This window comes from Hippoglossus hippoglossus, chromosome 5 (genome assembly GCF_009819705.1).
Source record: "Hippoglossus hippoglossus isolate fHipHip1 chromosome 5, fHipHip1.pri, whole genome shotgun sequence".
NCBI classification, from domain to species: Eukaryota; Metazoa; Chordata; class Actinopteri; order Pleuronectiformes; family Pleuronectidae; genus Hippoglossus; species Hippoglossus hippoglossus.
Genome location: NC_047155.1, coordinates 3,996,326 through 4,021,481, shown reverse-complemented (window position 1 = coordinate 4,021,481; position 25,156 = coordinate 3,996,326). Strand labels below are relative to the sequence as shown.

At 44.5% G+C, this 25,156-nt stretch overlaps 1 protein-coding gene across 2 annotated transcripts in view; it reads left to right on the top strand.

Moving 5' to 3' along the window:
- The window catches only part of LOC117760958 (filamin-B), a 48,863-nt gene that overhangs the window by 14,708 nt on the left and 8,999 nt on the right, over window positions 1-25,156 (top strand). The window contains exons 2-33 of one of the 2 annotated variants that reach the window (XM_034584415.1): window positions 3,249-3,358; window positions 3,526-3,661; window positions 4,608-4,705; window positions 6,803-6,950; window positions 7,866-7,984; window positions 8,101-8,175; window positions 8,497-8,659; window positions 9,264-9,464; window positions 9,565-9,702; window positions 10,423-10,549; window positions 11,829-11,965; window positions 12,053-12,246; window positions 12,361-12,474; window positions 12,774-12,917; window positions 16,685-16,808; window positions 18,138-18,298; window positions 18,409-18,499; window positions 18,610-18,764; window positions 19,195-19,312; window positions 19,605-19,684; window positions 19,771-19,956; window positions 20,141-20,455; window positions 20,821-20,938; window positions 21,419-21,619; window positions 22,007-22,180; window positions 22,292-22,454; window positions 22,595-22,755; window positions 22,845-23,136; window positions 23,360-23,513; window positions 23,595-23,784; window positions 23,887-24,134; window positions 24,804-24,887. In XM_034584415.1, coding sequence (XP_034440306.1) covers window positions 3,249-3,358; window positions 3,526-3,661; window positions 4,608-4,705; window positions 6,803-6,950; window positions 7,866-7,984; window positions 8,101-8,175; window positions 8,497-8,659; window positions 9,264-9,464; window positions 9,565-9,702; window positions 10,423-10,549; window positions 11,829-11,965; window positions 12,053-12,246; window positions 12,361-12,474; window positions 12,774-12,917; window positions 16,685-16,808; window positions 18,138-18,298; window positions 18,409-18,499; window positions 18,610-18,764; window positions 19,195-19,312; window positions 19,605-19,684; window positions 19,771-19,956; window positions 20,141-20,455; window positions 20,821-20,938; window positions 21,419-21,619; window positions 22,007-22,180; window positions 22,292-22,454; window positions 22,595-22,755; window positions 22,845-23,136; window positions 23,360-23,513; window positions 23,595-23,784; window positions 23,887-24,134; window positions 24,804-24,887 — 4,919 coding nt within the window. The remainder of the gene's footprint in view (window positions 1-3,248; window positions 3,359-3,525; window positions 3,662-4,607; window positions 4,706-6,802; window positions 6,951-7,865; window positions 7,985-8,100; window positions 8,176-8,496; window positions 8,660-9,263; window positions 9,465-9,564; window positions 9,703-10,422; window positions 10,550-11,828; window positions 11,966-12,052; window positions 12,247-12,360; window positions 12,475-12,773; window positions 12,918-16,684; window positions 16,809-18,137; window positions 18,299-18,408; window positions 18,500-18,609; window positions 18,765-19,194; window positions 19,313-19,604; window positions 19,685-19,770; window positions 19,957-20,140; window positions 20,456-20,820; window positions 20,939-21,418; window positions 21,620-22,006; window positions 22,181-22,291; window positions 22,455-22,594; window positions 22,756-22,844; window positions 23,137-23,359; window positions 23,514-23,594; window positions 23,785-23,886; window positions 24,135-24,803; window positions 24,888-25,156) is intronic. The other variant, XM_034584416.1, reaches the window with a different exon arrangement.

Below are 25,156 nucleotides of genomic sequence, written 5' to 3'. Positions count from 1 at the left end.
CACTTATTTTTTTTTACACCATCTACTTTAATGCACGATACATGACCATCCTCATCTCGGTACTCACCTGCTCATGCACTCATTGCATACGAGTCTTCTGCAGTTCGACAGCCTCGGTCAGGAAGTGTGCGATGTTTGTTCACGTCTAATAATCACGTTTCTCGAGGATGGTTAATGTCTTTGAAAGTCGTTCTTATCACACTGATTGTTTGTTCCACTGTTCATTTCTCCAGTGAGTTTGGTTTTGATTAGTTAATGAAATGTCGTGATTGACAGCTGAGACTGACTTGTGATTCGTCGAGTTTCAGTGTGGGTGGATACCGCGGCTCCATCGGTGCAAGAGGGCGGCGTTCGTCTGTGAGACACGTCGTCCATCTTTATTAACAGTCTTTTGTTCCATCTACATTTTAGATAAAAACATTAGAATATTCCTGGAGAAGCTCTGATGTACTCGAGTAAATATTTTTATGTTGCCATTATCATCATCATCATCATCAGTCGTCCTCCCGTCTCTGAAAACCCCAGCTCCAAAGACCAGTTTCACAAGTGAGCGTGTTTGTTTGTTCTTGGTGGGATCAGGTAACGTCAGGACCCTCCCACTGGCACCACTGGGTTGAACAAGACCAGTCAGCTCCTTGAAGCCGTGAAGGATGTGGTTGAATAGCGTTGGCCACTACCTTCCCAGGTGTGTGTGTGTGTGTGTGTGTGTGTTGGCGTGCGTCCAACCGGCAGTATTTGTGTTTCTTTAGAGAACGAACCCAGAACGTGACATCAGCTTCCTCACATAGATCCGTGTGTAAAACGTGAGCTGAAGGTTTGATGAACTCTGTGTTTCAGGTCTCAGGGCCGAGAGTCACATGAGGAGGACGGAGCGACTCCCAGTTCAGACGCTTAGTCTCAGGAAACAATGCAGCAGATTATCAGAGCTCTTTAAACCTCTCGCACACACATTCACACACACACACATTTATATGCAATACACTTTGTTGTGTTCTTGTTTTCTGTCTCTATCAGTGTTTTTGATTCGCTGGATTTATTTATTTCTCCCTCCCCATCGCCCTCTCTGTCCCTCTTCTTTTGTTAAACAACAGGCTACCATGGCGATAGCCTCGATACTCACAAAACTGTGTCGGCGAGGGCACACACACACACACACACACACACAGACACACAGTCAGTTTGATGGTGTTGAACTGTTTGAATGAAATCAAGTTCAAAGGCTAAAGTTATTACTTTAAGTTTAAAGGTTCGATTTAAGGTTAAAACATTTCAAGTGTTTCATATCAAGCAGTTAATACAAATAGTTCAGCACAGTGTAAACATTTTAGGAACTAAAAGTGAAGTGGGGATGTTTTCAAATATAATGTATTGAATATTTTTATAATAATGAAAATAAAATATTTTATTGGCTCGGTTAAAAACTCCTGTACAACACACATATTGTGTTTCATATTATTCGACCTTTTTAAAAACATGTGCTTGTTGCCTGTCGTCAGCAGCACAAAAGAAAACGGTTGGGAAACAGCACCAGAGGTAACAGATGAGGGAACAGATGAGGGAACAGATGCTTTAAGTCACAAAAGGACCAATTTAGAAGAAAGTACAACTTTAATTCTTCTCTCAGACACTAACTAAACAACGATGTCATGACTTTAAGGGTTTCTTAGTTCTTCACCTGGTCTCAGTAAAGAAAGTGTCTCATTCAGAGTGATCAGTGAGTGCTCAGCGGAATGAGGGAGTGTGCTCAGGCGTGTGTGTGTGCGCGTGCGTGTGTGTGCGCGTGCGTGTGTGTGCGCGTGTGTGTGTGTGTGTGCACAGGGTAAAGGGCATTGTTGAGTGCAGCTCGCTGACAGGATGTTTGCTGGTGGTGACACACACACACACACACACACACACACACACACACACACAGGTGGGGCAGAAAAACAGCAAAATGGAAAGGAGGGAAGAAATATGGCTGTGTGGAAAAAAGAGGGAAAGAGAGAGAGAGAGAGGGGAAGCACGAGAGGAGAAAAGCTGCAATGGATTGAGAGAGAAAAGAGATAAATGAGTGTTTTGAGTCTGGCAGAGAGAGAAAGATTAGGAAAGTTTGATGTCGCAACCGCCCCTCTACTATACAACCTTAACTCCCACTCACACACACACACACACACACACTCACACACACTCACACACAGTCACTACAGGGTTGTGTCACCTATGGGTGAGGCAGCAGCCTCCCAACGCTCCACCTCACCCTGAGCTGCTGGAACATGTCGGGCCTGCTGACGGTGCAGCAGAGCTGAGGCTTCCTCAGGTGCGCTGCAGGATTTCTCATGGATGACGAAGTGTGGGGACACGGTTCATTTCTGCTGAACACAGATAAATTCACTGTGTCGCAAGTCCGCTCGCAGCAAAACAGTTGCATAAGAAAGTAGAGACAAACACAGGTGGTAACATTTATAACCTCTAACCGACTTAATCTTGCTCAAGTCGTTAATTCGGTTAATACTTTCCCCACGAACTGTCGAGTTTCTGCCACGTTCATTTTGCAGCGACGGCCCGGATACCTTGTACTGAGCGGTGTTACCCAGCTGCTTCCTCCCCCCCGCTGACGTGTGTGTGTGTGTGTGTGTGTGTGTGTGTGTGTGTGTGTGTGTGTGTGTGTGTGTGTGTGTGTGTGTGTGTGTGTGTGTGTGTGTGTGTGTGTGTGTGTGTGTGTGTGTGTGTGTGTGTGTGTGTGTGTGTGTGTGTGTGTGTGTGTGTGAGAGATGAGGTACCAGCTGGTACAGTGTGGTCTGATGAATGAGAGGAAGCGTTACCCAGCAGCCGCTCTCTCTCAGTTCTGCTCTGTTTAAATGGGTTTGGCTCTGGCTTGTGTTCAGGTAATGTGTTTCACAGGTCGGGCTCTGTCAGCGTTACACAACTTCTCATCCCCGTCTGAAATGAGGTGTAATTGTGCCGAGCGTCGGGGGGAAAGACATGTTGGTCAGGAAAAGATTAAAGCTGCTTGTGGTGTAAACATGGACGTCAGCAGTTAAATCAGAAAACATGAATAACCCAATTCCTTTTTTATCTCTTCTACTTATAAGTGTCTATAATTTAGAACATTCTATGTTTAAAATATGTTTCTATTTCTTTTAATTCCATGTTGGATGAAATTCAGCTGTGACCATGAGCACCAAACACCAAAGTGTCATTTTTACATTAAAGTATTCAGTTAAGAGTTTTAGCGGCTGATCTGACGTCTCTGCATGTCTCCCCTCCAGACTCTAAAGCCATCGTGGATGGGAATCTGAAGCTGATCCTGGGTCTGATCTGGACTCTGATCCTGCACTACTCCATCTCCATGCCAATGTGGGAGGGTGAGGATGAAGAGGTAATAGCCGACTTCCCCCCCCGTCTGTTGATCACATGACGTCCGTATACATGTGTCGTCGAAAGTTTTGGTTGCTTTGCAGAAAGACAAACGTTTGAATCAACTGGAAATGTATAATTGGAACACTTGGAACTGTTGCTGACTACACTGGTCCTGCTGTTTTTCAGGCAGAATCAAAGACACCCAAACAGCGTCTGCTCGGCTGGATCCAAAACAAAGTCCCAGATCTGCCCATCAGCAACTTCAGCAGGGACTGGAGAGACGGCAAGGCACTGGGAGCACTGGTGGACAGCTGTGCACCAGGTACACTGTGTGTGTGTGTGTGTGTGTGTGTGTGTGTGTGTGTGTGTGTGTGTGTGTGTGTGTGTGTGTGTGTGTGTGTGTGTGTGTGTGTGTGTGTGTGTGTGTGTGTGTGTGTGTGTGTGTGTGTGTGTGTTTTCTGTATTGTATTGCCGTTGAGCTCTGGGAAAGCAGCAGTGTGTCGTTGAACCACTGAAGACTCGTTGCAGATGATCGATGTGACGAAAGTAACATGAATTATTATCAAAAGTAGATGTTGTCGGTCTGAAATGACGCACGAATCCGCAGCTGTACGGCCTCCGTCTTTACTCACTCACGATAAATCCTTTCTTTTGAAGTTTCGAACGCTCAGTTTTTGTAGAGAGTCGATCTGATGAGACTCATCTCACAGTGTGACACGTTAGATCTGATATTTTACAGTGTATATGGGTCTAGACTGCATTAGTTGTATTAAACTTTTAACTGTGTGTACTTATTGTAACTTTATTTTCATAAAGTGTAAAGTATCAAGTGGGTCTAGACCTGTTCTATAAAGTGCCTTCTATTATGATTTGGTGCTATAGTTAAAAAGTTGACTTGAACAACTGCCGTCATGTATTTTCCAGTTTGAAAACTAGTCACCAGAAAAGAAAATCCCAGACTCGCCCCCTGATCTGCACAAAAATGAAATGGGCTCTTCCCTGACCCGTACCGCATCCTTTCACCAAGTATCGTGGTAACCCGTCCAGTAGTTTTTGTGTAGTCTTGTTCACAATCCAATGAACCAACAAACACAAGGACAGGGGTTGAAAACATGACTTTCATAGAAGCAGATTTCAGTGTTAGAAATATGAAAAGTGTTTTCCCAGAAGGCCTCTCTCTCTCTCTCTCTCTCTCTCTCTCTCTCTCTGTTGTGTGTCTGTGTGTAGCTGTTTCTCACATTGTTGTGTTTTGCTGTGATCTGTTGCAGGTCTGTGTCCAGACTGGGAAACCTGGGATTCAGTCAAACCAGTGAATAATGCCACTGAAGCCATGCAGCTGGCTGACGAGTGGCTGGGCATCCCGCAGGTTCGATTCCCTCTGACTCTAGTGACCTTTTGATCATTGTGTAACACTCAAGTGAGATCAGTAATCCCAGTGTAGTTTTCTTTTCGAGGTTAGAGGTTAAAGTTTGTTTCTTCTCAGGATCTTGTTGTTGCAATAATAGTTTTTCACAATAAGATCTTATCAAAGCACTTTTAACTCTATGAAGACAGAACTCGCCACGTCCTGTGTTTGTCTCTGTAACGCGCAGAGACAGATAAAGGGACACAGGCACCGTTTGGTTTCCTGACTCTTCACGACAAAGGAAACACTCTGATCCTGAATTTGTTTTTACTTGTTTGAGTCCAAGAGAATGAAAAACTGAAATGTTTTATACTGAGTTATGCAACAAATGGTTTTCCCCAGGTAGTAATGAGAAAAACAGAATGTCAGAGGATTGTCATAACAAAATGATGATTCCCGTTTCTTTTTATTGACGTTATTTTAGAGCATATCTGAGAAATGCAGTCACTGTAATTCATCGATATTAGACTCGTTAAAAATCCTGATCCAGTGACGCAGAATACAACGTGACAACATGAGCAGAAAGACGAGAGCGGTGCGAGTTCCCGGACGGAACCGAGTGTTGGTCAGATTTGATTCAAAGCCACGTTTCCTCCCTAACTCATCGACCTCCGTGCCACACCTCCGCTGTCCGGCCGGGTCACTTCAGCCTGTAGAGTCACTGAGGCTGATCCACTTTTATTTAACTATATGAAAGTATGTGGACACCCGACTCCCAATACTACTACTTGTTATTTTATTTATTTTGGCTGTGGTCTGAGCTGCTTAGTTCCACTGACAGTAAATCTTTATGCTGCAGAATAAAGTGATATTTAAAAAGAAAAAACAGCGTTCCTGCCAACTTTGTGTCGACAGTTTGTTAATAGGCATTTCCTGTTTCAACATCACAATGCCCCTGTACGCAAAGCCACATCCACAGGGAACAGTTTTCCCAGTCTGGTGTGAAGCAACGCGATTGGCTTCACGAAAAACTCTGACCTCAAGCGTCGACTTTGAGCCAGAAATGATCAGCGAGCGTCGGCGTCCGACCCGACAGGTGCTCCCGAGGTGGAGAAATTCAGCCTCGTTTCAAAATCTGCTGGAAAGTCTGAAACTATAGATGAGGCTGACGCTCAACTTTCACACACGGGTGAATTGTTCAGCCGTCCACGATGTAATGCACTTCAACTGTGCGTCTACTTTCTAAAGGCGCTTATTTAACACATGAGTAAGCAGCGTTAGTGCACATGTGAAACTAGAATGAACCAACAGTCCCCTTATGAAACCACATTTAAATCCACTAGACACAGATTCCACACTCGTAGATATCAGTCAGCTGCTCCATATCTGTCCCCTGCTCCATCTTGCAATGTTAAAGAAAGTGGAACAAAGAAATTCCGACATCCGCCCCCTGATCCGGAGCCGTGCAAACATGTCATGGGTTCTTCCTTTGGCCGTGCCCCATCCCTCCACGGGAATATGGTTGAGCAGTTTTTGCGTAGTCCTGGTGACGGTCGAACAAACAAACACAGATGAAAACATAACCTCTCTTTTGTGGCTCCAGAGAGAGCATTGTAAAAATTATTTTAAGTTTTAGAATCTGGAGTTAAAGACAAACGGCAGCTCGCTATCTCTGTTCGCCCCTCATTTATGCTTTAGGCTGCTACTAGCACCACTCACCTGAATCTCCAACCAAACTATCAGCAGACAAGTTGTATTGTGGGTGATGTAGGCGCCAGGTTTTAAAAAGGAAGACGCATGCAAAGAAAAAAATAAGTTATTTATCCAGTTCTGCTGCATCGAGTTAGTTTTTTTTAAAACTATCCTTGTGTTGTGAGTCTCACCGTGTTGTTGAAGTGTTCAGACAAATCTCTTTTAAAGAAGTTTGGGGCCAAAGGCAGATTTGTTTGTTTTCTTATTTGTCTGTGATTCATTATAAATGCTTCATCTCACTGTAACGATCCTTTCACATCATAACACAGATTACATGAGCTTGATGTCTGTCTTGTGTGTGTGTGTGTGTGTGTGTGTGTGTGTCTGTGTGTCTGTGTGTGTCTGTGTTTGTCTGTGTCTGTGTAGGTGATCACCCCAGAGGAGATCATTGACCCCGGTGCAGACGAGCAGTCGGTGATGACCTACCTGTCTCAGTTCCCCAAAGCCAAACTGAAGACAGGAGCTCCACTCAAACCCAAACTCAACCCCAAGAAGGCCAGAGCCTACGGACCAGGTACACACACACACACACTCGCACACACACACACACTCACACACACACGAAGAACAAAATCTCTCTATCAGATGAGATGAAATCCAATTGTCTAAATCCAAACATTTCTTTGCTGCAAAAGCAAACGAAAGATACGATCAACCATTCTAGCGTTGTGTGGTTTTTATGCATCATTAAAGTTTCACACATGTTTATTTACGTAGATTTAAATGTTCTGGTTTTAAAGGTTATCTGTCTGTTCTGAATAACAGCAGCTTCTGTGTTTGTGACCTGTTGTTCTCACTGTGCGTTCACTGGAAACACTGGTGTGTCTGACAATGAGAGGAAGTGAGCGGCTGGTCGGCTGAACAATGGCTCGCACTCCGATCTCTCACACACACACACACACACACACACACACACACACACACACACACACACACAGACAAAGATTGGTGAGGTCGTCCTCCAACTTGAACTGTTACCATGAGGAGGAAATACCTGGAAATGACTCCATATATAGTCAACAGGACACCACACACACACACACACACACACACACACACACACACACACACACACACACACACACACACACACACACACACACACACACACAAAGATGAAGGTTAATGTCACTGTTAATGACATTTGCAAAGTTTGAAAATCCTGTCGTTATAATAATAGAAACTGTTCAGTGTTTTTACGTCTGATGAACTCGCAGGTTAATAACTCAAACTGCTTGTTTCTGTTTGAATATCAGTTCAGAACGATTCAGTCGACAGTCGTCTAGACAAAGTAAAGTAAATTTGTTTCTGTCAGTTTGAACTGTGTTTTCTTCTTCATCAGTTTCAGTCGACAGTCAGGGATAATGTTTCTGAAACTGTCTTTGACATTATTGATAGTAATGTGTCTGAGTATTTTCTTGCTGTGCAGGTATCGAGCCGACGGGGAACCGGGTGAGGCGTCCCGCTGTGTTCACCGTGGACACGTTCAGTGCAGGTCAGGGTCAGGTCACCGTCTACCTGGATCATCCAGACGGCACCAGAGAGGAGGTACACACCACATCCTGCTCTTCGTCTTCCTCCTCTTCAACATGTCTGACTTCTGTAGAGATAACGAAGTCGTACCATCGCGTGGATCTAAAATATGCATCTGTGTTGTTCATCAGCTGAAGGCGGAGCCTAACGAGGGCAAGAAGACGTTCAGCGTCACCTACATTCCTGAAGTCGTGGGAGCTCACAAGGTAAACTCCTGTTTCTTTAAACATGTAACAAAACATGAATCGGTTGTTTCTGAGAATGTTAATTCCACTGAGAGTAAGTCCATGAAAATTTCAAAAATATCAAAAACCGTAGCAAGCGAAAGTTCACAATGTATTTTTTCCTTATTACTTTAGGACCTAAACTTTAAATTTTACACAATCTTATTCTTAACAATTCACGGAGGTTGGTATGAAAAGTAAAAAATGATGAAGTACAGATTTAAAAGGTCATTGAAAGGCTTCACTTCCCGTCATATTTCGCTCTGTGTCACACTCCCTGTAACTGTTGTTTTCATTTCCTAGGTGACGGTGATGTTTGCAGGTCAGCAGATTCCCAAGAGTCCGTTCGAGGTGAGCGTGGACAAAGCGCTCGGCGACGCCTCCAAGGTCACGGCCAAAGGGCCGGGAATTGAACCTGTGGGCAGCATCGCGAACAAACCCACCTACTTTGACATCTACACTGCAGGTCAGACACCAACCAGACACATCACTCCAGACTGTAAACTATTCTTTAATTATCAGAATTATAAAGAACCTGTAAACTGTACATAAACATAAATTATAGTTGAGTTTAATAACAAACTTCTATCTCCATCTCACACATTTACACGTTGTTACACATTCTATTTTATATATTTTATTTTATATTTTTTGCTGTAATATTCTGAGCATTGCGATAACAGAGCCTGTGACCCAAGCGTTTCATTGCCAGCGATTGCTTAATGTAATTGTTGTGCATTTGACAATAAACTCTTGAATCTTGAATCTTGTAGTCATCAACTAAACCTCGAGCATTACGAAGCTTTTGGCAGGAATTCCGTGGCACAGGCCTCGTTTCAGGCCACGCAACCGTCTCCTGTGCTTTGCTGATCACAGAACAGAAGGGGTTTCTCACAGAGTTGTTGTGGACTCACGTAATCGTCCGTCCTCCAGGGGCCACCTCTCAGCTGTAATTGCCTGCTTTGCCTCCCCTGTTGCGATGCCCCTGCTTGTTCCCCATAAAGTTGAAATTCCTTCGTTAAAGCCGAGTCGTTGAATGGAGTTTCCTTTTCTTTACGTCTCCTCTGCAGGAGCCGGTACAGGAGACGTCACGGCCATGATCAGAGACCCTCAGGGCCGCCAGAACAGTGTGGAGGTGATGATGGAGGATAAGGGCGACAGTGTGTACCGCTGCACCTACAAACCCAACCAGGCCGGACCACACACTGTTACTGTGACCTTTGGAGGGGTGGGGGTCCCCAAGAGCCCCTTCAGCGTGGACGTGGGGCCCGGTGAGTCCTTTCAGCTCTGCCACATTACTTCTAGTTATATATAGATCATCAGGAAAACATCTAACCACTCCTCCATGTGTTTCCTCTCCGGTTTGTCCAGCCTGCTTGCCGGGGTCGTGCAGGGCGACGGGCCGCGGTCTCCAGCCGACCGGCTTGAGGGTGAAACAGGTCGGTGACTTCAAGGTTGACACGAGGACGGCCGGCAGCGGAGACCTGAAGGCTGTCGTCAAAGGACCCAGTGAGTTCAGTCTGTTTCTGTAGAGACACAAAACATCACCATCACCTCACTCCTTCTTTAAGCCCAGAAGGCTCTTCATGGTCGTCCTCACAGTTCCATGTATTTATCTTTAGTGCCATATGAGCCGGTGTTTGGTTTGAGCTTCTCGGGGCCGAGGTCTTTTATCTGTTGCTGGGTGAAAACTGAAGAGGACAGGGTGTTTACAGTCTGAGCCCCTGAGCTCTGTCTGAGGAAGTCTGTGACTTCTTTCACTTCCTGTCTCACACTTTTAGTGGAGAACCTTTCCTGGTTTTATTTGACTTCCTTTTTGTAGTTTTATTCAGTTTTAATCTTTCTTTGTGGCCCTGTGTGACTAGTTTAAAAAAAGTAAATAATGAAGATGATGGTTCTTATTGTTCTTCATCATTATTTTAACCTATTTTCACCTGGTATTGGTAAACAGCAGCAGGCAGGCGTCTCCTTGAGGGGGCTGCGGCCACTAAGACTGACAATCAAACAATATTAAACAATTCACAACATTACTGTTCAATCATGTTTTATTTTCTGATGCTTTTTTAAAAAATCTTAAACCTAAGTTGAACCTTGTTGGTTCTCGTTAGCTCGGCTCTCCCGTCTGTCCCATGAGCTCCGTCCTGTGGATTTGTGTTTAATGTCAGAACGCTCTTTTTAAATTGGATTTAATTGTGATTACGCTGTTTGTGACGTGTGTGTGTTTTTCAGAAGGCACGGAGGAGCCGGTGAAGCAGCTCTCCGGGCAGGACGGTGTGTTCTCCTACGAGTATTATCCCAACAGTCCTGGCAAACACAGCGTCTCCATCACCTGGGGGGGTCAGCACATCCCGAAGAGGTGAGCTGTAAACTGTGCGCGTGTGTGTTTGTGGTTTAAGGCATTACCTCAGCACATTACCTCATCTGATGTGAATGGGTGGATCCTCAGGGGAAGGAGGAGATGTAGTCTGGGCCTCGTGTTTTCTTTGTCACTTGTCTGAAGAGGAGATTGTGTGTTTTGTTGTGCAGACGTTAACGACAGTGTTCCTCACATGTCGGAGCAGAAAGCGTTCATCTTGTGAGGCATTTTAAAAAACATTTAAAGAGTAGCGCTGCTCGTGGAAACAAAGCACTGATTCAAAGTCATTCGCGTCAAGGAAATATCTGCAGAGAGCAAGTACCTGACTCACAAAGTCAGTCGTGCTTGTTTGTGGTTCGGCCATAATCCAGACCAGAATCATGTGCAGGCACCAACACGTCCTCCTGTGTCGACTGTTCTCTCACCAGATGAAGGGAACTCTCTCAAAGCCTGAGAAGTTCCTTCATGTCAAACTCGAAAATACCTTTTTATGAGGAAATGAAAATTCTAACGATGCTGCGTCTTTTGTGCACATTTTTCAAAACACAGTAAATCTGTTTTAGGACATGAGACAGAAAATGTGACCAGAAGCTGATTCAGATACAGCTTCTCCTCAATAACTAAACATAACACATCCAGAGTCCTTTAAATAATAATGACCATTGTATAATAACAATAATTTATACCACACCTTTCAGGCTTGCGTTCAAAGTGCTTTTCAAAATAAAAGAGTAGCACATACACATTTTGGAGCACACTCTGCATCGAGCTGTTTTGAGTTTTAGGGATCAGGTTAAAGTTAGATTTAAGTCGGGGGTTCGGTCTGTGGAGGCCGGAGGTTTGTAAAGAGGCTGGGGAATTCTCCATGACACAAAGATAGACACTGAAACATGTGCCATATCGAAAACAATATATCACAGCAGACAGTTTCATTCGGACAGTGAAGCTTGTTTCAATCTGAGCAGAGTCGCACACTGTTTATACACACACACACAATCACACACATCCTGCTCACACACACACACACACACGCATACATTTAACAGCCAGTAACTGCTGAATATTGAGTTACAGTTGTGTGTGTGTGTGTGTGTCGGTCGACAGCCTTGAGGATGAGCTCATGCTGTGTGGCGTCACACACACACACACACACACACACACACACACACACACACACACACACACACACACACACACACAGTTACATACTGAATGACCACATAGGGTTGTGTGATTTGACTCACTCTGACAGTTCCTCTCTCTCTTTCTTTCTTTTCAGTCCGTTCGACGTGACGGTGGGTAAGGAGGCGGGGCCTCAGCAGATCAGGGCCTGGGGTCCCGGCCTGGAGGGAGGCATTGTGGGTAAAACTGCTGCCTTTGTAGTGGAGTCCATCGGCACTGACGTGGGAGTGCTGGGTGAGAACAATGCTTTTCTTCTGCTGGTAACCCCCCCCCCCCCCCCCCGCTCCACATCCCTTCTAATCCAACCTGCTGTTTGTTCAGGTTTTGCCATCGAGGGACCTTCACAGGCTAAAATTGAGTGTGAGGACCAGAACGATGGGTCATGTGATGTGAGTTACTGGCCGACAGAACCCGGCGAATACGCCGTCCACGTGACCTGTGACGAGGAAGACATCGAGCACAGCCCCTTCATGGCCTTCATCGTCCCTGACGACAACGCCAGTGACCCAGACAAGGTCAGAGACTCCCCCCTCCAAACTGAGCAACTCTCTGTTTAAACGTAAAGCTCAAGATGGCTGCGTTTTATGTGTAAAGTTGAAAAATTATTATTTCTTGCTTCATCATTGTAGGTCCAGGCTTTTGGGCCGGGGCTTGAGAAGAGCGGCAGCCTGGTCAACCAGCCGGCCGAGTTCACTGTCAACGCCAAGGAGGCCGGGAAAGGTCCGCTGAAGATCTCGGCTCAGGTAAGACACGTCCACACATCCACACTCAATCAATGAGGACACACAAGAGCGTTTGTCACGTCCTCCGAATGCAGGGGGCACTTCCTGGTTCCCCGAAATTAAGAAAACTTCAAAAACATTTTATCCATGTTTCTGCAAAATGTACGAGTCTGTTTTTCAGACACCTGTTGCATATTTTCAGCAGCAAATCCTTGCACCTGAGATCAGTGAATCTTGATAAAGGATGAATCAAATGAGATAATAATTTTAAATGTTTTTGATTAAAATTCAATTGATCGCCTCCTCTGCCCGTCTGTCAGGATGCAGAGGGACTTCCTGTGGAGGTGAAGGTGAGGAGTAAAGGCGACGGGCTGTACTCCTGCTCCTACACGCCCAACTCGCATCTCAAACACACCGTGGCCGTCGCCTGGGGAGGAGTCGGCGTCCCCAACAGCCCCTTCAGGGTAAGCCGCCAATCACAGCATCCCGTCACAACAGGAAGTGTTATCCTGCCCAAATCTGGGGATCTGGTTGAGGCACAAAGGGTCAAAATTGTCAAATCGGAACCTTTGGTTAAAACCGAAAGCACCAGAGTCGTTGTTCAATCCGAGCCAACTGTTTTAAATCAAAGTGTGAAGAAGGTGAAGTCAGAATCTCCTGATGTGAGCAGCAAAGCTAAGAAGCCTCTGATTATCATCACTACTTACACTGAGGCGAGGTACAGCTCCTAAATCTGGAACGTCATGCAGTCATGAAAAAATCAACAAAACGATACGTGAAATCTGTGCTGGTGAAAAAACCACCATAAAATGATAAATAATGAAGAAATGTGATTCTTTTTTTTTTAATAAGGATTTAATCAAAACTGATGAATAATGGCGGTTTAAATAACACTGACATTTAATCAAAGTGCCTGAAGTGAGTGGACTGAAAACACACGACTGCCAGAATATGATCAAAAAAAGATTTCTCGTATTTTTCTTCATTTTAACTTTTCATCTTGTAATAGTTTACACGTCACATATTAACACTCTCCTGTGTCTGCGCTGTAACAATCTATAGTTTGTCTTTTGCACTTAGACCCTCACTAATCCCAACAGCTTTTATTAGAAGTAAATCTGTTCGTTGACTTCAATGATATATTATGACTATAACATAAGGATTGAATCACCATATTCACTAACCTGTCTTTTCTGTTCTGTAACCACTGACCCTGCACTGTTACTCCCTCTGCTTTGTGTATTTTATATCACTTTGTTTCTTTTTTTAAATGTTGAGCTACAATAGAGCTTCACTAAACTGAACCTTTTGGGATTCAAACTACAAACCAGTGAGAAAACTGAATCATGTCAACAATTGATATCAAAAACCTTCTGAGTGACACTAATAATTTAGATTATCGGCGAAACCTGGAGTCTGATCCGACTCGTGTGTTTACTTAAATATTGATTTATTATAATAATATAATAATTTGACTCTCTTGTGTTATATTTTTGTAGTTTTTTTTTGTATTTGAAATATTGCAAGTGCAGAAGTCTCCACACTGTCTAGTTGTGATTTACAAGATATAATTGAAGTGAAATTGAAGCCAGATGTTGTGTTAATCTGTCATGTGGGGGAATGTGAGCGGTTCAGATGAGTGAAGCTCTGCTGTCGCCCCAACGGCTCGTGATTTCTTTTGTGTCGAGTAATTTTCCGTCCTGTTAAATGAAAACCTTTTCAGTTCATGAATTAAGAACATCCACCTTTATTCTGGAGAAACCTTCTGTTATCCAGCTCGTCTTACAATAGTTGAGGACACTCTCTCTCTTTGGTGGTTGAGCCCTGAGCTGCTGCTCTGTCCTCATCTACAATCGTCTGATTCATCATGTTAGTCACTGTGAGTCTACTCGGGACCAAATTGCCCCAAAAAATGATATTCATAAAAACAATGGGAGTGAAAATGTTTTCATTTTTCAGTTGAGATTTACACTAATCATTCTTCGGTCACCACCTTTCATTTAGTGTTTTCATCACAGTTTGAGGTGTTTATTTGCTTTGTTGTAACTGTGATGTTACCGACTTTATCAGCTGTCTTTACGTGGTTGTTGTTGTTTTTAGGCGTTTATAGTTTCACCCACTGGGTAAATGAGTCTGGTGAGAAACTGCCAGTGGGCCTCGGATCTGTTTAGTCCGTGAGCCGTTCAGGAATTTTCCCCCGATGCCAACAACAAAGCAGCAGGAGTTGACAAAGTCTTTGTGTTATAAGACGACAGACGCACAAAGTCCAAAAGCTGCTCAATAAACCTGAACTCTTTTATTTAGATGCTTCACAACATACATTATCTCAAAGGGCTTCACTTAGTAAGACGTTACAAAATTATAGAGTAAACCCAACAGTTCCCACAACGAGCAATTACTTGGAGACAGTGGAGACAAAAAAAAAACATTTAAAACCTTGATGTTTAGATCTGGAAACTGCTTCATACTTCTTGTGCTTATATTTGTTTTCATTAATCATAAATAAGAACATCCTGCGGCATATGAAAAATGTGTGTGTGCTGAAGACGAGATTTGCACTGGTCCACCAATCGGTGCAGCGATGTTTGTACTTGTCTGAAAAGTTTGATTTCAGAGTTAGAGCTGATGTCACTGCGATGACTCAGCAGACTTGTTGTGAGCTGCAGCAGCCTGAAGGCTCCATGTTGCTATAGTGGAGGATGGAAGGTAAACAGCCACACCCAGATACCTGCTACCAGCACTGGGAACATAAATCTGCTGCAGCGACACCTTTCATTTAAAAAAAACGTGGAAAGTAAAGAAGCCCGAGTTTAACTGAGGTTGATGGAGGAAAACGGATCGAGTTACTATTCAATTGTATTTAGAAAAATAATAATAGTTATTGTTGCCCCACATTAAGGACTAGTATGTTTTAGTTTTTCGTCTTTTTTAATTTTAAGACAGCTGATAAAGAAACTGAGAAGAAAACTTCCAAACTTCTAAACCTCACATTGTTTAAAACTCTCTCCACCCTCCAGACTTTCCTCTCGTTTTCATGTAGCATGACGTTGGATGTGTGTAATCTGTTAAAACCACAACATTAAACTAATTTTCATTCCTAGCTCTGTTTTCCAAGACTAATTTAGTTAATGATACTTAATTGCTGCATATTTCTGTCTTAACGGTCGTGAATCTGTTTGTTACCAACATGTTGAAACTCACCTTCATCATCAGCATTTATAATCACTTCAGTTACACTATAAATGGAAGTTAGATTGGTTTCAAAATAAATTCTCACATTTCATTTAAATGTTTTACTGTGTTGTTTGGTTCATTTTCACTCATTTCTCACTTGCGTAACCTTATTGTCATTTTAGTTGGTTTTCAAAGTGATTAGTTCTTTTTCTATAGAATTTAATAATGTATTTCACTCATTTAAATTTAGATTTTCCCTCGTAAGACCAACTGGAAATAAGGATTTTATTTTTATTATTGACATATTTTTTTATCAATTTGTGAAATGTGAAATAAAAATGCGCAAATAGACTCAATTAAACTTCTTTTGCATTCGGTGTGTTTAGAGTGATTATATTATACAAGAGTCGTTTGACTTTCACTTAACACGTTGACCATTAATATCACTACAGCATCTGTACATGTTCTAATTAGGCCTATTTGTTTTTGTTCTATTTGCAATCTATTTTTTTTAACACTAAATCTATTTTAACACGTGTCTCTTATAAGTTTTCAACATGCAAAAAATACATTTAGCAGCTAAAAAAAATAACCTTTCAAAATCAATTTGTGGTTGATTGTTTTGGTTTATTTTGAATACTTTTCTAAACCTATATAAGATGTACGCTTGCCATATATTAGTGGTCTTTTCACTTTTATTAATTTATTATTTATTGTAGCATGTGAAGCTGTAGCTGGAAAGTTAGCGAAAATACCATTATCTTATTCTCTTGATGTACTCTACATTTGAATTTAACATTTTAACAGATGTTCTGTTTAGTTCAATTTAGCCATATGAGATACAACGTAACACATTTAAAGATGTATAATAATGTACATAATGTATAAAGACAAAAAAACGAGTGGATCCAGGACGGAGCCTTGTGGGACTCCAGATTCTGTGTTCATTCTCTGTAATGATAAAAACTGCCAAAAACCAAGCTGTTTATAGTATGTGTATGAAGAAGCATTAAATAACCTTAAATTGTAAAATGAAAATGTTGTTTCCTGTTTGTAGGTGAATGTGGGTAAAGGAAGTCACCCCGACCTGGTGAAGGTGTTTGGTCCTGGAGTGGAGAGAACTGGACTGAAGGCCAACGAGCCCACACACTTTACTGTCGACTGTTCAGGAGCCGGAGATGGTAACGCACGCACGCACGCACACACACACACACACACACACACACACACACACACACAACCCCCCCACACACGCACACACAGGGTAATAATTAAGACAGGAAATCCTCCCTGACTGTTTTATTTGGTGCGACAGCAATTTCCATCTGTTTCAGAACAACACACAAAGAGTTTCACACACCACAAGAAGTTTACACACTCTACACACTGCTTATAAATACACATACATGTACACTCACCTTTATATTGTCTGGAAATGATTACAACACACACACACACGCACACCTTTTCCTGGTATGTTCTGCCGATGATCTCAAGGCAGAAACATCCTGACAGGAAATTCATCATTCTGACTCTACTGAGCAGAGGAACTCACACACTCACACATTTCATCATTTACCTGCCGTGCAAAAAAACCCCCACTGAGCACTTTATTAGGAACACCACTCTAACACTGGGCAGTTCTTCCCTTCGCTCCAGCCTCAGTTCTTTGTGGCATTGATTCCATAAAATTATGGAAACCTTCCTTTTGAGATTCTGCCTCATTTCCGCAGATTTACAGTATTAGTGCCACTCCACCTCTGATCCGACATGTTTGTCGACATGGTACAACACAATGGGCCTTCCCTTTTTTGGACATTTCCCAAAAATTTAAGGCAAAGGTATCAACTTTTTCATTATATCACTCATAACTTGCTCATATTATTTTTAATAATCCTTGAGAGGTGAGTTTATTGCCAGATATTTCTAGTTTTTACTTCAACAACAAGGACCAGAAAAAGGCCTCAGTACCTCTTTCTATTGTTGTGCACAACGGGCCATTGTGTATTATGTATGAACACACTTGTCAAACAACATTGCGTTGATTGCTCCTCCCGGGGCGAGCGAGCTATGTGGGGGGGGGGGCAGGCGAAGTCTAAAGAGAGAGAGACATGAGTGGCTGTCAGTAGTTTCTCCTGCTGCTCAGAATCTGACCTGGTTCTGTTGTCTGTTGGTTTCCTGTGTCATTCCTCTCATACTCTGAATTCCTGTGCTGTGATTGATGGCTGCGCTCTGCTGCAGGGAACGCAGATTGTGCTGAATGGTTGGTTTGTTGTTTACATTAGAGCTCATGTCTTTGTAGCATCCCGGCGGCAAAGTGCTGCTGACGTGAATAAATTATCTAGATGGGTGGGCAGACGGAAAACACAACTTCCAGCACCCTCTTGTGTTTCTCTGAAAGTTTGCTGTCACACTGGGAAGTAAAAAAAAAAAAATCAAAATAACTGTAATAACATGTGGTTTCACATCTGATTATCCAACGCTCAAATATTGTGTTCATATCGTTTCAGGTGACGTCAGCGTGGGCATTAAATGTGACGCCAACATGGTCGGTGAAAAGGAGGCTGACGTGGATTTTGACATCATCCCCAACGCCAACGACACGTTCACCGTCAAATACATCCCTCCTGCTGCGGGAAGACTCACCGTCAAAGTCCTGTTCACAGACAAAGTATAAACACACACACACACACACACACACAGACACACACACACACACACAGCTTTTAGGTTTGGAGGTTTAGTTTCAGATGTTGACTGGATATGAATGTTTTCCCACAGGAAGTACCACAGAGCCCCTTCCAAGTCAAAGTTGCTCCTTCACACGATGCATCAAAGGTTAAAGCAGAGGGTCCCGGACTGGCTCGCACTGGTGAGAGACACACACACACAGACACACACAGACACACACACACACACAGCTCTTGGTCTAATCGGACTGTCGCACTTTAAATCTCTCTCTCTCCTCCTCTACCTGTGCAGGTGTGGAGAGCGGAAAGCCGACTCATTTCACCGTGTTGACTAAAGGAGCCGGTAAAGCACCGCTGGACGTCTCCTTCTCCTCGCCCGTCAAAGACTTTGACGTCATCGACAACTACGACTACTCTCAGACGGTCAAATACACACCTGTCGCACAGGTACTGCCAACATGCACCAGCTCAGTGGCTCAGACAGATACACACCTGTTCAACGGGGACATAACATAAGCTCCTGCACAACCGCTAATCACATACTGTGTTCCACTGTGCGTCACATAAATAGCCGTGCGTGAGGCCGAACAGCAAATTGCACGCTTCTGTTGAATATATTTTCACTGAGAAATCCCTGTATTGTCTCTGCTCTTTATCGAACCAAGATGATAGGAACATAAGAGTTGTGAGAGTTTGATCAAATCCTCCTCAGCCGCGATGACACAAGCGAACAAAAAACTACCTGAATCTTTTTCTCGAAGTTGTATTCACCAGTTGTGTTCGCACAAAAACAACAAACCTAGTAGACGCATATCTCGACCTGTCTTCAGTCACTCAGCCTAACATCTCAGACAGTAATTGTTGAATCCGTCTGCAGGGGGATACAGCAATCTCTGTGAAGTTTGGAGGAGACCCCATCGCCAAGAGCCCGTTCACGGTCGGGGTGGCCGCCCCGCTGGACCTCGACAAGGTCACAGTGGACAACCTGGATGGAAGTAAGAACTCTTCAGCCTTTGTCTGGTTTGAAACTGTAGAATCTCTGCAAACATGTAAAAGGCCATTGAAATTTCTATCAGCAAATACATGAAGAGATGGTAGATAGTAAATATGGTAAGATGGTAAATATCCCTTGTACGTCTGAAGGTCTTCTGCACAATTTAAGTTATCATTAGATGTTAGCAGGTGTTAGTTGGTATTTAGTATTAATGGAGGTCTGCACTTTAACATTATCCGTTAGTCATATATTGTGAATTTCACTTGTACATTATTGTAAAACTCTGATTTAAGGAGTGGAGGTCGATCAGCAGCAGCAGTTTATGGTTGACACCAAGGGGGCAGGGGGTCAAGGTCACCTGGAGGTGGCAGTGGTGAGTGCCAGACTCAGTTTATTGTTGATTTAATATTAAAAATAAATAAATTCACCAGAATTCACCAGTTCCTGTGTGTTTTACAGCTGAGTCCCAGTCAGTGTGCTGTACCGTGTAAAGTGGAGCCTCAGCCCAAGTCGGCCGATGTCAGTTTGGTCCGTTACACCCCCACGGAGGAGGGCCTATACGCTGTCAACGTGTCCTACGACGGACACCCCATCCCTGGGAGCCCCTTCCCTGTAGAGGCCCAGCTGCCTCCAGATCCAAGCAAGGTAACATCAGCATCTGATGCAACTGTAAGCATCAATCACTTTCCATGACAGTCCCTCCATAACACACGCAAATGTGTGGAATCATTGAATAACAACAATAAAATGTCAACAAAAAAGGTGAAATCCACAAATTAAAGTGTAATAGAAGTGGCTGCATGACCTCACTGGTGTCCCCTCCCTCTAGGTGAAGGCCTTTGGTCCGGGCCTGAAAGGGGGTTTGGTGGGGAACCCTGCAGAGTTCACCATCGACACCAAGGGTGCAGGCACCGGAGGACTGGGGCTGACGGTGGAGGGGCCGACCGAAGCCAAGATCGAGTGTTCGGACAACGGAGACGGGACCTGCTCTGTCTCATACTTGCCCACCGAGCCTGGAGACTATCTGGTCAACATCCTGTTTGAGGAGGTCCACATCCCCGGCTCGCCGTTCAGAGCGGACATCCAGATGCCCTTTGACCCCTCCAAGGTGGTGGCGTCAGGGTCGGGCTTGAAGAGAGCCAAGGTGAGGGTCGAGAGGGGAAATGAGCAGGAGCGCTGAAGATTTAAACTTTTTAGATAAGTGATGATGAGAAATTGATTCAACAGAACAACCATCAGTTAATTTTTAGCAGTTTCAGAATCTTTTGCAGCTTAGATTTGATCGTCTGACTCTTGGGGGGGGCTCTTGGTTGCCATGGTTGCTAGAACCACTTATTAATCTCGACCAACCAACCCCTAATATTCACATAACAGAAATGGAAAAACATTAAGCTACATGTGGTTGGAAACTCTCCGCGGGGGAATATAACTTTTCCAGGTTCAGTGAGAAAATGTCTGTTTAATAGTTTAAAGAGAATGAAGTGGTGACCCAGACTGTTGTCTGTGCAGGTTGGTGAGACCAGTGTGGTGAACGTGGACTGTTCTCTGGCTGGACCGGGTCAGCTCAGCCTGGAGGCGCTGCCAGACTCCTCCCCTTCCAGCCCCACCGGCTCTGCACCGGGCTCCGGTAACTTTAAATCACACAGCCTGTGTTTTAGTTTCCAAGTTACGTTCAACATTTGTAAAATCAGCTCATTCTCTGGGGACAACTTAGATGAGAGGTTTTATTTTAGCAGAAGCTATGTGCCGCCCATGATGATTAATAAATAATAATGGAAAAAGTAGAAAACAATACCATGTGTTAATAGTGAAAATGTGATTATTCGACTGTCTCATTTTTTGCATCTTTGGGAATTTTGCACTTGTTTGATTGTCCTTGAAAGTCAGAGTTCTGAAGTTCAAGTCCACATGATTATTGATTATTGTGCAGGTCTGGTCACTGTGAAGGCCTCAGGTCCAGTATGATGGAGAGTCAGAGACTTTACTCAAATGAAGTGAAAGGAAATGAGCCCTGAAGCCAGAAACCACCGGCATTGTCTCTTCACTGTTCTGAAATTCCGTCCTTAGTTCTGCGAAGAGAATGTGAAAGTGAGACCTGTTGTTCCAGGTGTGAAAGCTAAGACGGAGGTGGTGGACAACAAAGACGGAACCTACACGGTCACCTACGTCCCTCTGACCTCCGGAATGTACACGCTCCTGCTGAAGTACGGAGGAAAGGCCGTGCCCGGTTTCCCCGCTAAGGTGATGGTGGATCCTGCTGTCGACACCTCGAAGGTCAAAGTGTTTGGACCTGGAGTGGAGGGACAAGGTGCAGTATGGTCCATATGTGTAGCTGTGCTAACTGACTGATAACTATAACTTAAATTCCTACTTTAACCATAAACTTTGTCAAATTCGGGAATTTGAGAGCACAAATGACTAAATTATGCATATTCAGCTAAAAGAAAGATAAATCACAATTTCCTTACATGATGTGCACAGAAGTTTAAATATATAATCCTCAACATCTTTGCCACAGGTATTGTAATCTTAAATCCCCGGTGTGAGTCAATCTCCAAAAATAATGTTCTGTATATGCCCACAAGTTTTCTGTCTCTCTGTTGAATCACATCTACATCATTTTCTCAGGCTCATTACATTCATACTAACCACGACTGGTAAATTCATCTTTAAACCCCCCTCTGCTCTCCTGCAGCTATTTTCAGAGAAGCCACCACCGATTTCACGGTGGACGCTCGTCCCCTGAGCCGGCGAGGAGGTGACCACGTGAAGGCCGAGGTCAGGAACCCGTCCGGAGCGCTGACGGACTGTCAGGTCACCGACGAGGCCGACGGGACTTACAGCATCGAGTACACTCCCTTTGAGAACGGTAACACCCCTGAACCTGTGTGTTCAGACTTCAGTATCAAAATAAAACACTGAACCGTGTTGTGGTGTCAGGTTCCTCAGCTGCTGTACGTCCTGGTGCGTTTTGTTTCAGGCGTCCACAGCGTCCAGGTTCTGTACGACGACACGCCGGTTCCCAAGAGCCCGTTCAGGGTCACTGTGTCAGAGGGATGTGATCCCAGCAAGGTGGTGGCTTCTGGCCCCGGGCTCCAACAAGCGCTGACCGACAAAACCAACAAGTTCAACATCGTCACCAGGTGCTGCCGGAGGAGCGAACCCACTTTTCAAATCTTTTTATGTCGTGTTTCTGAGTATTAAGACTTCTGAGCTAAAAAATTATAATTGCTTTTACAGTACAATGTGTCTATTGTCTGATTTTGCATTCATCCGTGAACAGAGGGGCGGGTATCGGCGGCCTCGGCATCACTGTGGAGGGTCCGTCAGAGTCCAAGATGTCTTGTAAGGACAACAAAGACGGCAGCTGCAGCGTGGAGTACGTTCCTTACACCCCCGGACTCTACGACGTCAACATCACCTACGGAGGAGAGCACATCCCCGGTGAGATTAGATTCCTTTTTTAAACCCTTAAAACACGTTATTGTTTTTCCTGTTGTTTTTGTGACATCTCCTTTTCCTGCTCTCTCCAGGAAGTCCATTCAAAGTCCCGGTGAAGGACGTGGTGGACTCCAGTAAGGTCAAAGTGACCGGTCCCGGCGTGGGGTCAGGGGTCCGAAGCAATATCCCCCAATCCTTCACGGTTGACTGCAGGAAGGCGGGCGTGGCCCCCCTGGCCGTGGCTGTCACGGCTCCTAAAGGCGTCGCTGAGCCCGTTGAGGTGAAAGACAACGGGGACGGGACTCACTCCGTGTCCTACACCCCGTCGGTGGAGGGGCCGTACTCTGTGGCCGTCAAGTACGCAGAGGAGGATGTCCCACGCAGGTACTCATCAGTACTGCACTACAGAAGTACTAATGTAACAGGAGCTGAACATTTCCTCCCATTTTACTGTGTCTTTTTGTATTTTGGAAAAAAACTATTTCTGTTTTTTGACTAATATGATAAAACTAACACAGAAATCCCCCCCTGGTGGCTGCAGTGGGAATTTGGTGCCTTGCTCAGGGGCTCTGACATCAGTCTCTTAGTAACTTGTGTCCTCTTTCAGTCCCTTCAAGTTTCGGGCTCTGCCCACTCATGATGCCAGTAAAGTGCGAGCCAGCGGCCCCGGGCTGACCAGCGGCGTCCCGGCCAGCTTCCCCGTCGAGTTCAACATCGACGCCAAGGACGCCGGCCAGGGCCAACTGAGCGTCGTCATCACCGTGAGAAACACGCACAACCACACAAATAATGATTCAAACCATCTTGAGTTTTATTAATGCAGCCCCCTCCTTTCATTTCAGGACCAGGATGGTAAAACTAAGCAGCCCAGTATCCATGACAACGGTGACGGTACATACGGGGTGTCTTACATCCCGGACCGCGCCGGCCGCTACACCATTGTGATTAAGTACGGTGGCGACGACATCCCTGCCTCGCCCTACAGAGTCCGTGCCACGGCAACCGGAGACGCCAGCAAGTGCATCGTCACAGGTACGTGACCGCCGATGATGAAATGTCTCACAGAAACCACATGTACATGATAATTTAAAAATGATGGCGCGCACAAACCCTAATAAAATGTCCTCCCCTCAGGTCCCGGCGTGGGCCCCACGGTGGCCATAGGCGAGGAGCTGGGCCTGGTGGTGAACGCCACGGGTGCTGGGAAGGGGAAGGTGAGCTGTGTGGTGGTTCAGCCCGACGGCAGCGAGGTGGAGGCCGAGGTGCTGGAGAACGAGGACGGAACCTTCGACATCTTCTACACGGCTCCCGCTCCTGGGAACTACGTCATCTACGTGCGCTTTGGAGGAGAGAACGTCCCACGCAGTCCCTTCAAAGTCATGGTGAGGGACACTACCGTGAATTCTGGGATTGGAGACTGGTTTATACAGGAGGAGTTGGTTTCGTGAGGTTTCTCTCTGCAGCTGTTTCACTGCAGCACTGAGGGAGATCGTCGGTAGACTGATTAAGTTGGTTCCAGATTAACCTTCGTCTTGTGCCTTTAGGTCGCACACCAGGATTTACCCATGAGGCCTCAGCATATGTCAACTTCCTATCTGTCTGTGTCGCAAACATGTGCTACAGATTTAACATTAAGATCAGAGGAGTCTTTGAAGGGACCAAATTCAATTTGAGTTTTCTTTGATTTTAAACCTGAACTAAATGGCAGTGTAACGTATGAGCGTGACCGAAGTTTGTTCACAGAACATTCAGGACTGAGCAAAAGTTGGAAGCACTAGAACTCAAGTGAGGCTTTCAAAAATTATGCTGTGAATAGATTTCACTTAACAATTAAACCTTGGATCAAACTAATATTTGCTGTTTTAAAATAGAACCTGTGTTATCTGACAAGAATCTCAACATCTGACCAGAGCAGCAAATAAGTGGAACTCTCACTTGAGATTGTACACACATGTACAAAGGGTGTGTGTGTGTGTGTGTGTGTGTTGCGCGCGTGTGCGTGTGTGTGTGTGTACCAGGTCACATGTTAACCCTTAATATTGTGTCTTCAGGCTACTGATGAGGTACCAATGATGCAAGAGCAGATGTCTCAACAGCAAAAGGCCGCTCCCCCTGGAGCTGGGTTTCAGCCCTGGGTACCAAAACACACACCTGCATCAACACAACACAAACACACACACACACACACACACGTCACGTAAGCATGCAACCAACTAGCTGTAATACACACAATGTTTTTTATGATTAGGGTAAAATGACCTTTTAATGGTCAGTCGGATTCACACAAACATTCAAAACACACACACGAATACACACTGCAGACTCACAATACACTCTATGTTCCTTATAAACACAATATTACAGGTACACCCACACACGCACGCACACACACACACTCTGCTCC